At 36.5% G+C, this 12,902-nt stretch overlaps 1 protein-coding gene across 6 annotated transcripts in view; it reads right to left on the minus strand.

The window, feature by feature from the left end:
- Window positions 1–12,902, minus strand: part of Nrg3 (neuregulin 3) — a 1,083,337-nt gene that overhangs the window by 11,433 nt on the left and 1,059,002 nt on the right. For all 6 annotated transcript variants that reach the window (XM_021181241.3, XM_029468886.2, XM_029468883.2 and 3 more), the window contains exon 7: window positions 2,715–2,842. In XM_021181241.3, the coding sequence (XP_021036900.1) occupies window positions 2,715–2,842 (128 nt within the window). The remainder of the gene's footprint in view (window positions 1–2,714; window positions 2,843–12,902) is intronic.

The raw sequence follows: 12,902 nt of genomic DNA on the forward strand, positions 1-12,902 counted from the left end.
TTCAAGGACACTAAATGTTTGGTGTGAGGTGAACAGGTGAGGTGCACAAAACCATGTCTTCTTGCGCCATAACTGGTAGTACAAATGTTCCTCTGACACTGGGTGCCCTGGGCATCTGTCTCTATTGATAACCTATATTGATGCCATTGTAAGCAAGTTAGATTGCTAAAATATAATGCAACAAAAAATGACATGCCTCAACAGATTTTTTCAACAGGTAGGTTTTCTACTAAATGTTAGAAATAACGGTTTTATATTAATAGCTTTGTTTCATATTTTCAGGGAGTCATATTTTCAGTGCACAACAAGAAATTAATTATTCATAGCTTGCTGAACTGTCAAAACAAGGTCTACCAGTATGAAGTAGTGGCCCATCTTCAAAAGCAGTTGTAGACCTATTGATCAATCAGCAATTCAAGCCTTCTAACCCAGGGGCATTCAGGAAGTTATGAAGCAGGTGGAAAGAAATATAAATCAGTAAAGAGGTTATCAATCATGAAACTGTTTAGTCTATTGCATGTTTTACAGAACAAAAGCCATGATATATTAAACTGTAATTTCAAGTTCTAAAAGTACTTTATAAATCAACCCTTGACAATCTTTCAGCACATAGTCATCAGATACTGCAATGTCATTGAATCAAAGATAAACAAACAAACAACAACAACAACAAAACAACCTGGAAGTTCCTTTAAAGACACCATCATTTAATCTTGGATTTCTAGAAACCAAGATCAAAGTCAAGGGTGGGAGATGGACCAAAAATGTACCTAGGTACAGTAGTACTGTAGTTCCAACATGGCAGAAGCCACCACTTAAAAATTACAAATTCAAAATAATTTTGCCATAATATACTACAGAGTAATATTATACTATTTTATATGACAGAGTAGATAACTATAGTAACATGTTTCAGAATAAACTGGGGAAAATACTGTTTTGGAAATATTTTTTTTTGCCCTTTAAAAGGCTAACAATTTGGGACTTAACTTCTGTAATAAATGCAGCTTCCATAGGTCAACTGAAAGTAAAAGACTGTTTCCATGGGAATTCTGTAAACGCACACTAGGACATACCGCAGACTTGCCGAGAGTAACTAACACATCTACCCAGGTTCCAAGCTAGTTCACTGGTAGCTGAAGATACTGAAACTATTTTCTTTGTTAAATCCTTGGTACCCTAAAAATCTATCTACTGCAAAGGTCTGAGAATAAACATCATTATCAGCTTCTGAGGTGTAGTGTGCTCACTGTTAGAGTAACTGAAAATCTCATAGCAAGCACAGTCAGGAAAGCAGAGACTTTGGGGGAGGAAAAGAGGAGATCAGATTATTTATTGTGTGTTTCTGTCTTGCTAGAGTAGAAGGTGTTGAAGATAAAGGAATACATGTCAGTAACATTTTTTACTGAAAACATTTTTTTGTCTATAACATTCTATTGCTAATAACAATTGATGCAGCTTTAAAAACTTTAACTCATATGTATGTGGTTTTAAAAGATTAAACTTATATGTATAATATTATTAGATTAAATTTTGAAAGATTAAATTCAGATAGATAGAGTCTTATATATTTCATAGAGTCTTATATAGCTGCTTAGAGTCTTATATTTTCATAAATTCTAAGAATACCTTGGGATCTAGTATCAGAAAAATATTATGACCACAAGTGGGAAAAAATGAATTTGAAATTAAAGCTTGAAATGGTATAGAAATTCCTTCCAAAAAAATCTCAGTTTTAAACCTCATGCAAAAGATAGATAGATAGATAGATAGATAGATAGATAGATAGATAGATAGATAGCTTTAAAAATATAAAAATATTTATTACTGAGAAAAGGAATGTTTAGTTTTTGAACACTTTTAAAGATAAAAGGTATTAACTTTCATACACACAAGCATACTGTCTACTGTAGCATTCGTTCTAAATTCATTCTTTTGTTGGGACTATATATGACTATGACTGGTTTTTAAAATTAGATTCCTCATGCACAAAACACAAAATGTGGATGGGAAGATGCCAGAGAATGCGCCCAGCTTTAAAGTTTCCTGTGGCACATCCAATCACTTTGTAGCTGCCCTTTGCCTCCAAAGAAATAGTTTCTGTAACCAGCTCATACACTCTCTCTCTCTCTCTCTCTCTCTCTCTCTCTCTCTCTCTCTCTCTCTCTCTCACACACACACACACACACACACACACACACACAGAGAGAGAGAGAGAGAGAGAGAGAGAGAGAGAGAGAGAGAGAGAGAGAGATACCACCTCTATAACAACATATATCTTACAGACCTAAAGAGAATACTCTCCAGGATTTGCCTCTGAAACTTTTGTGAGCTGTGTTTGGTACACCGCTGCCTGGAGGAGAGTTGGGTGTTAGCTTTACAACCAGTGATCAGGCAGGCTAGGAAACAAGATCACACTTTTAATAGTGTTTCAAAGTCCAGTCACTTCAGTATCTCATCTGTGCCTGAAGCTCTGATGATGCAGTTCCTTCATTTCTTCTGTAGGGAGAATGAGGCTACTGAGGGAAACCATGGGGGTGGGGAGGTTCAGGTCCTGGTTGTGGGATGCCTGAACATCACCTCCATGGAGATCTATAGTTATAGACCTCAGAACAGTCACCTCTAGTGGACTCTAAGTTCAGTTGCCATTCTCTGGCCATGTGTTTATTTCTAATGTGAACTCACCCACTCCCATCGCAATTAGCTAGCCATACCTGTGGTGCTTGATAGGCTGGCTTCCTCGGTCAGGAGAAGTGACTTCTGGGAACGACTGGGGAGCGGAAAAACTTGACTCCATTATTTTCTCCAGCGCAGTCACAGGATGCCTATCCGCCTTTGAATACTGTAGAAAATCGCATGAAAAGCTGTGAGCTGTGGGTACTTTATGAGAGGGAAGCTGGCCATATAAGAACTAGGCATTGAAAAGTTCTAGAAGAATGATAGAAAAGTGTATGTATATCATCTCCCCCTTCTTGAAAATAGATATTGAGACAAGGGCACACATATTTTAACCCAAGAACCCATCCTTAATTAATTGGTAGTAGCTGCTTAGAGTCTTATATTTTCATAAATTCTAAGAATACCTTGGGAGCTAGAATCAGAAAAATATTATGACCACAAGTGGGAAAAAATGAATTTGAAATTAAAGCTTGAAATGGTATAGAAATTCTTCCAAAAAAAAATCTCAGTTTTAGACCACATGCAAAAGTAAATAATATAGAATTTGGAATTAGCTGAAGGTGAGAAGCAAGAAGAATGCAAACATTAAAGAAAAGAACCATGAATTTATTTTCTCTATTTATTTTGATAAATGAGGGCTGACCCTGGGAACTCTCTCAAGCTTGCTCTGTACTATCTATCCCCTCAGTCCTAGAACATGACATAAAAATAAACTCACTCTGTTTGCTGAAAGTAAGGGATTATGGATGCTTGTTAAGTTTTGACACTGATGAATACACATGTGTATGACCAGGATATAAGAAACATATCGAAACCAAAAAAGAAAATAAATGAAAGAAAATATTATTAATGCAGCAGAACTTAGTGAACCAACTTTATTTAAAAAATGAAAAAGAAAAGTACATTGAATAGGGAAATTTCTGCGACAAATGTGAAACCCTCAATGCTGAGGGGAACTGAATTGCTAGACTTAAACATTAAAAGAGAAATTCCCAATACAGCAATACATCCAACCTTCTGCTGTCTAAGGAAACATATTGACAAACAGTGGAGGAAAGACCATGAGATAGATGTGGTGTATGCTTCTAACCCAGTCTGTGGCAAGTTGAGGCAGGGGCCTGATGAGTTTTAGGTCATCTTAAGCTGCCTAGCAAGATGTAGTGGCAAAAACAAAACAAACAATAACATAAAAACATGCAAGATGGATAAAGACATTACTTGAAAATTATAGGGCTAAAATGTATAACAGTAGTAATATCAAGTAAACTACAATTTGGTACTTCAACACAAAATTACTTTTAAAGATGGATATTTCATATAAAAGAAAACTCAAAATAATAAATATTTATGTTTTTTTCTTCTTAAAAATAGCTTCTAATGAACACAGTGCAGCAAATAGCACAGCATAAAATCTTGGAGGAGTTTAGGTTTGTTGACAGCTTTCATTACATGATCAGCATATACATGTAGCATTGAGTCTGAGGGAAAAGCATAGGACCCAGCAAGAGGTAGTGGGATAGCTGTTATTCATGAAAATAAAGTAAATTTGCTTTCTACTTTTGCTTTAAAAACAAAAGCCTACTTAAATGACTCCAGGTAAACAAAGTCCCAAACATATGAGCGAAATGGACTAGGCTAATTTTTAAAATGCTTTCTTAATAAACCATGGAATAATAAATATTTTGTTGACTTAATTCTGACAGCAAATTAAAGAAGAGCATACTAAACATATTCTGTAAATTATGGTAATATATGTAGCAGTGAGCATGATTATGTGTAATGATAAATATATAAGAGCAATGCACCTTTCAGATTTGGATGAATGAACTCTCTGAAGGAGTTTGATATTAATTCGTGCCTAGCCTTAAGTGACAGAAAAACTTTTCACTAGGACACTACATTCAGAAATTAAAGCAGGAATAGGCTTTTATTTAATAAATACAACCAATTACTGTTAAGTTAAAAAAATAATTTTTAAGAAAAAAGGCCTAAGCATAAACCTGAGAAAATACTTGCTAGCCCCATCTAGAAATGCATAATATTTAAAAACTGCCTAGAACCCAAATTTTAAAAATTATGGAAGTTAAAGTATGATTGTTCCCCTAACTTGTAATAGATTTAGAATGTAAAATAAGAGATTTATTTCAGAGGGGCATCTTGAGGCAAACATCAGCCAACTGTTCCTGAGGAATCTTAATTTTCTAGAGAAATTATTGTAAGTCAGCCACTCATTCCATTTTATAAAACCCATGTATTTCCAAGAGAAGGTCTTGAGCCATTAGCTTATTCTGTGTGAATCCTGAAATGAACACTCTGTCCAGGATTGAAATACACCTATTAACATTCTTGCTTATGGCTAGTATTTATACTACATGTTTTCTAAATCTTTTTAAGTGTTTAGGGTATTGTTATATTATAGTTTTATTCATTCATTCCATTTGGTACAATAAGTACAAATAGGTACACATCTTTCCCAAGTGATATTTTTAAAATGTTTTTCTCTCTTAGTAATTTGTGTTAAACCTGCAAAGCCAGCACTCCTTTGATGAAACAGATGGTGGAGACAGGAGCATCTCAGCAAATACTAGCTGGCTAGCCTCATGTAGACAGTAGAAACCAACAAAAGGGAGACTCTATCTCAAGACAAGATAAAAGGCAAGGAACAATACCTAAAGTTATTTTCCATCCTCTACACATAATCTATGCCATGGACAGAAAAACTAGTATATACTTCATACATCACACACAAATATAAAACAGAATGGAATATTTAGTCTGGGTGTCATGGCACATGCCTTTAATCCCAGCACTCAGGAAACAGAACCAGGAGGATCTCTGAGTCTGGATCAGCATGGCTTACACCCTGAGTGACTCAGTCTCAGAAAGAAATGACCTATATATTTGTCCATCTATTCTTCAATCTTTTATTGCCAATTTATTTTTCTTTTTTTAAAAAAGCCATAAGTTATACTGTAAGGAAAGGAGAAAATAACAGGATCATTTAAAGAGAAAAGTTAAGAAAGAAAAGTGATGTTATATGTTTGTATAGTTAAGAATAAAGCATGGAAATCTAACAGTGGATGAATCTCTTGGAAGAAAAAACATAGAAAGATGGATGGTGCACTGGCAAGTTTTATGTCAACTTGACACAAGCTAGAGTCATCTAGGAAGAGACAACCTCAATTAAGAAAATGCCTCCTCAAATATTGGCCTGTTCAGGAACCCTGTGCTGCATTTTCTTGAGTGATGATTGATGTGGGAGAGCCTAGCACAGTGTGGACAATGCCATTCTTGGGCTGGTGTTCTTGAACTGTATAAGAAAGCAGACTGAGAAAGCCATGAGGAGCAAGATAATAAGCAGTGTTTCTCAATGGCCTCTGCATCAGTATCTTCCTGCAGGTCTCTGTACTTTTTGAGTTTCTGTCCTGATTGCCTTTGATAATCAGCTGTAATATAGACATGTGAAATAATCTTTTGCCCCAACAAGTAGTTTTTGGTCATGGTGTTTATCATAGCAATAGAAACCCTAATTAATACATTAAATTTAATGTTGGGATTCAAAATCTGTATTAGTCTAGCCATGATTTTCAAGGAAAAGGGGTTTCTTAGTCACTGCTCTATTTTTGGTGCCAGACACCATGACCAAGGAAACTTATGAAAGAAAGTATTTAATTGAGGGCTTGAGCAGCAGCTGAGAGTGCTCCATCCTGATCCATAGACAGAGAGAGAGAGAGAGACAGAGAAAAAGACAGAGAGAGACAGAGAGAATTGGGGCTGGCTTGGTGTTTTGAAACCACAAAGCTTATCCTCAGTGACACACTTCCTTCAATAAGGCTAGACCAACACCAATAAGGCCATACCTCCCAATCCCTCTAATTCTTTCATATAGCACAATACCCAGGTTACTAAGTACCCAAATGTAAGAGCCATAGTGGCCATTATTATTCAAACCACCACAGGGGACTATATTTGGCAAACTGCAGCTAATAACCATTATATCACCTTGTGATTTATTATTATTCAGTAAATTCTGACATTGTGTAAAGAAACATGCATGTACAACTATAGCCTTATAATAAGTTATAAGAAAATAACAACAAAAATAAAAGAGAGACCCAGTCTCTCTGCACTGGTGAGCATAGAAAAAACAGAGAGATCCTCTGAGTAATTCAGTGTCTCCAAATTTCATAACTTAATAAAAATAAACAACTTCTTCAAACATAAAAACTATCAAAATTGGCAGAAGAAAATATGTAACTGTAAAAGCCATAGAACTGTTAAAGATAGAGAGAGCTATATAAATATCATTAATAACATTTAAGTGTCTGAAGGTCTCAAGGAGCAATGCTGACTCTAATAAATAAATTAGATTTGTCTTACAAGTCTGACAACATACACCTGTGGGTGTTGGAGATGGGGCAGAAATATTGTTTTAAGCAATTTTGGAAATAAGTAAGTCTTAAAAGTTAAGGTGAGAACTGCACATAAGTACTGTACAGATACAGTGTTAATTTCTTATTTTACTGATGTGTTTCTTGTGGAAGAAAAATTAAGTACATGGGTGGGAGGTATTGAAGCCAGGTGTTTTTCCTAGCCCAGTGTGTGGGCGATGGATGAGGGGCCATGATTGATAGGTACTAAGGGAGATATCAATGTCAACTAATGTTTAGCCAAGTATAGGTACAGATGGTTACATTAAAAAATTATAGCTGTGTGTTGATCTATGATCGGTTTGCCAAGAAGCCTATAAGCAAAGATATTTCGTTGCCAAAAAATACTCATAGCTCACAGAACTTGATTTGAACAGCATCTGCAATCAAAGAGATATCAGGAAAAAAGTGTGATTCGATGATTGGGCCAGATTATCCAGAGAATCAACTTGAAATATCCTGTAGTGTTCAAGACAAACACTTCAAGAGCTGCTCAGTTGATATTTACTATCCAAATGGCATGGGCAACTGAACTCTTAGTATAACAACCCAATCACAAAATAAAATCATATTGAAATGGACAATTAAAAACTGTATTTGGTTAAAACAGACCATTAAACAAACAAAAATCCCATCTCCTCACTTGAACTTACAAGGCAAGTGGCGTCCAGACTGGCAACTAGGTCTTTATTTTATGCCCACCTCCTTTATTTTGGGATAAGCTGCTTATCTTGGCACATGTTAATTACTGGAGGAGTGTTTGATTGACTTCGTCTTCCTCAAAGGCTAAAGGCACAGGGATAAATCACTTTCCTAATCCTGTAGTCACCATGGACTCCACAAATAGTAGAATCTAAGGGACAGATCCCTTCTCCCGCACATGTGGGTCTTTAGCCATGAGGGTGAGGCTGTACCCTGAACCCCAGGCAATCCCCACAAGCACTGGCAGTTACAACAGCAATGAGACTTCTCTGCCTCACCTGGCAGGACCACACAACAGTCTGACAAATCTAAAGATTACATTAGAACCAGGACTGGTTGCTCATGCTCTTGCCCTGCCACTCTTTCATATTTAGTTTGAGCTCATGCCTGTACCTTCACAGCAGATATGTGATAACTAGCTTCATTCATTTATTCCCTTTATTTTGCCAATATAGCTACATTTAATAAGTCACCCATCTTTTTAATTAGCATATTGAATAAGGAAGCCAAACCGAGATTATTGGATTTTGGAGCACAGAAAATTCCCCTAAAATATCTGGTTATAACATTTAACTCTTTATATTATAATGCCAAATATAAAGGAGGCATCTATGAGTTGGTATAGAGATTATAGAATACATAAATGAGCAGATGAGAAGAAACTAATCACTGGCCAGAATAAGCAAATGACTCACACAGGCTTCGTATAATCAGGAAAAAATATTCCTTATTCTTTATATATAAGCTACATATGACTGCTTCTTTTGAAAGAGTACTCTGAGCAGAGGATGAGAAGAAACAAGTATCTGAACAATAAGAAAACTTGAAAAATACAACATCAGAAACAGAGCACTGTAACATTGATCACTCATCACACAGACAGTGGGATTCCTGATGTGATTAAAAAAACAAACAAACAAAAACCAGTGCTTCTTCTGCATAGACAACAAACTATAACACCACTACAGGTAAACATCAAAGAATCCTATAAAACACTAGACTAGTTCTACTCAGAACTACCCAGATCAACAGAGACATGCCAGTGCTTATAATCTGACAAGACTAAGGGGAAGCTAAAGACATATGACAAGTATAAAGCAAGGCTGTTTCTGGTTGAAGCTACAAAAGTACAAACAATCCAGCAAATAAATCAATAAATAGTGAGGTAAGAATCTCATATGTCAGCTAGTAGTGGTATTCAGGTATAAATACAATTTATTAATAATTTATTAGTATTGACTTTAATTTTTTACAACTGTGCCATTCCAGTAAACACTGCTAAATCATTATTTTCTATTATGAAAAACTAAGTATAGAATATATGAAAAATCTATTAGTAATATCTTCTAAATATTTCTCTAGATCAAAACCTATTCTCTCTTGAGAGTATACCTAAAATAAAATAAAATAAAATGAAAAAAAAACCCATAAAACACTATGAGCACATACCAAGAATCTAGAGATTAAAGAAAGAATTCAGTCTCTACTTTGCTTTCTAGGTATCTCAGCTGAGGGCTCTTAAAATTTGTATCACTGTCTGCCTAATGCTTCACCTGTATCAAGCCTTCCTCTGGTAAATCAGCCTAACTGCCCTGTTCAGAACCTTTCTGCATTTATGACAGGCCTATACTAACAGCATTTATTGTAATTTCTCTTAATGTTCTTGGGAGAAGCTAAGACCTGCATATTGGGTGGGTTTAACTATCATATATGAGTTCAATGTTGTTTCAGTGCTCTAGTCAGCAGCCTGTCTGGACCTCTCTGTGAGTATCCTCTAGGATGCCAGAAAAGTTCAGCAGTAGACCCCATGTACTTTCTTTAACTCAGATCCTGATGATCTTGTGTTTATGTTTTATTATAAACTCATTTTGAAGAAGACACGGAATATCACAGAATAAGGAGATTCAGATTCTACTCACTGCATCGCAGCAGAAACCTGAATGATTTCTTGTTCAACACAATGTAGACATTTGAGGGAAGCCCTCCTCCTAATCACCCTCCTGTGTGGAAGTGCTCCCTGGGAGCACTGGAGGCCATCCATTGCCATCTGCCCCCTTGCTGCCTTGTCATAACAAACTGCTGGTGGTGTGTTGGAATCAATATGCCTGTCAAATTAAGCAGGCTGGTATAGGCAGTAGAGCAATGACATTGTTGTTCTCAGGCCTGGTGCATGCAAACAGTGGGAGTCAGGAGGTTAAATGAAAGCAAGCCTTCTGTTGGAAAGCATTGTTGACAGAGTTGATAGTCACCTGTTCTGGAACCTCAGGCGATAAAGGCAGGAGGAAGGATGTTTGAAAACAGTTCTAAATGCATGTCTTTCTACACTGTTCCAAACTCATACATGAATGTGTCAAAACTTCATTACCAGCACAACTGAAGAGACGAGAGCCAGAAAACTCAAAGGTTAATGCTATATTTTCAAGAGTGTTTTTTTTAAGTGTAAGTAATTAAAAGGACCTTGCCCAATGTTGCTTTGAGAATTTTTGTGCTTGTGTACATTAATAGCAAGAACTCTTAAGATCTTTCTCAAGATTCCCTAAAGCAACATGTTATAAGTCCAGCCTTCTTGTAGACACAATGGACAGCAAGCTCCCTTTCTTTCTCCCTCCCCAGCCAGGTCCTTCCTTAGTTTGGATGTTGAATACAAGCTACAGCTTTGTCTTGTAGAGAACTGTTTTTGTCTAAGCAGTGATGCCCTAGCCAGCCCGCTAGAGGCTCTCACAACACCCCTCTCCACTGACTGTAGGTATCAACTCACATTAGATCCTACATCTGAGGGTTATTTACCAAATAGGCGTCACCTGTGGCAATAAGTAAATACCCTTTCAGGGACATTTCATTCACTGTGAGAATTTTGAATTATTATGGCAATTTATCAAGTGTCGGCTGTTCACCTGATATTTAGTAATTATTCAATATGTATGTGAAGGTAAAGATGAATATGTGAATGAACAAGTTAGTGCTTGATATGTTGACCAACAATTCAGGTTTACAGAACTACTCAAAAGAAAGCAAGGCTTTAAAGAGATGATTCCTGGCTTAAACCTACAAAGCATGTCAATGGCTTCTACATACTCTCACCACTCAACTCAAACATTGCTACTATGGATCAGGGTTCAGACCTCCCTATACAATCATTCAGAATCTTTTCTTCATATTTTAAAGTATTCTATAATATTATATATTATATAATAAGATATTCTTATTATAGAATATTATATCTATGTCAATTTATAGTATAAGATATGCTTGCCTATTGTCTGAGAAACGAGGCTCTATACAGAGAGAAGTGAGCATGGTGAAAATACATTTAACCCCACTGTGCTGCCCAGTGGTTGAAAGCATCTCAGCAAATATCAAGTTTCCAGTTCACCCTCTAATCAAGCCCTATTCATCTACCCTAAGAGGACTAACTCCTGTATACCTCCTGTCATGCTCCTTTTCCTTCCCCTGTAATGTTACATATACTATCCAAGATTATTCCTGCATGATGCAGGAGGGGATACTTTTCTTTGGACACCATTAAGAGTAGACTCCATGCTACATTTAGTCAACTAAAGTTTTCTATGTTGGACTTAGGCCCTATTGCCCAGCTGCTATATTAATAAATCTCTTGACCGAAGGATGATTCAACTTCAATCTCTTTATCACTATTCCTCTTTCCTCTCCATGTCCAAATCTAATATATACCTGTTATACTAGCCTGTGAACATTCTGAGGACACTGACCTTACGTATTAATACACACATACATGCACACACACACACACACTATAAGTTTTATTTTTTAATGAATATACTCCTACCAACTGTTAAATATTGTTCTCCCTTCTCCCTGGAGCTGTTGGCCACTGACCCACAAGGACAAAGGGAGAAGGGTCAATGAACAGAGTTTCAGGAGGTCTAAGAGTACAAATGGAAATGGCTACATTCCAGGATCAGCTTCAGGGAGACAACAACTTTATTCAGCATAAATCAAAGATTATATAATTTAGGGGAAGGAGGAAGGAATATCTAGGGTAGGCAAATGTTATTGGTTGACGGCTAAGGTACTGAGATGTCTCATTAACATGGGTAGGCATTCCAGGAATCTCAGGTGCTTGCTGGATAGATTCTTATTGGGAGAAAGGAAGTTGAACCTATCACCTCACCAAGGCTATGTGGTATTCTGCAGGTAGGGGATCTGAGCTCCATAGAAAATGTCACAGAAGGAAAGCCCTGCTGATAAAAGGACTCCCCCATTTTGTACCAAATTCAGATGGTTATTTGGACAACTGTAGAGTTTGATCTAGCAGGGCCCAAAGGATGGGATAGGTATTAAATTCTTTATTCTTACTTTTAAACATTCTTTACTATCTTTTAATTATTCATGGTGGCATTAGAGATCAAGTAAAGAAAACATTTCCTTCTAATAAAGAAAAGGGAATCGCTAGATGGGTGGAGACCTAACATTCCAGTTGGGGAAGTCAATCAATTGGAAAAGAAACCTTCTCTTATGAAGGCATAGCCACTTGAAGCCATGCTAAAGAGATGTGGAATTACTATCCCTTTAACAGGATAATGTATTTTTCCTTCTATATTCTCATACCATATCTCAGTCACTTAACAGTCAAACCATTCCTCTTTATTAGTCAGCCCACTTTTCAGAGTTACTTGAAAAAGTTACTTTTCCTTTGTATGTGTGTGTGTGTGTGTGTGTGTGTGTGTGTGGGCTTCATCTCTACTCTAAGCCGTTGCTTTTCCTAATATTTTAGAGTTCATTATTTTTCCAAAGTTTCTTTTTTGCCATAGGTTGCTTGTCCATCATGGGGCTGACATCCATTAAAGCCTAATTCAAAAAGCATGGCTTTCTTTCTCTGTGTCTGTACTCTCCCTGTCTTCCAGGCAGCTTTTGAGATTTACAGTTTGCCTGCTTCATAGTTTTATTTCAAACTTTAATGAAATTATACTTAAGTTACCTTTTAGGTTTATACTTAAATTCTCTCATTAATAAGACAAAGGCCCTCAAGAGAGGACTCTGGTTTCCCCATAATTCTCACCAAATGATACTCTTACCCATAAACCTGTCTTAAAGGTGGCTACATAATTTTCT

This window comes from Mus caroli, unplaced genomic scaffold, assembly GCF_978045245.1.
Source record: "Mus caroli unplaced genomic scaffold, Mus_caroli_1 scaffold_12, whole genome shotgun sequence".
Classification (NCBI taxonomy): domain Eukaryota; kingdom Metazoa; phylum Chordata; class Mammalia; order Rodentia; family Muridae; genus Mus; species Mus caroli.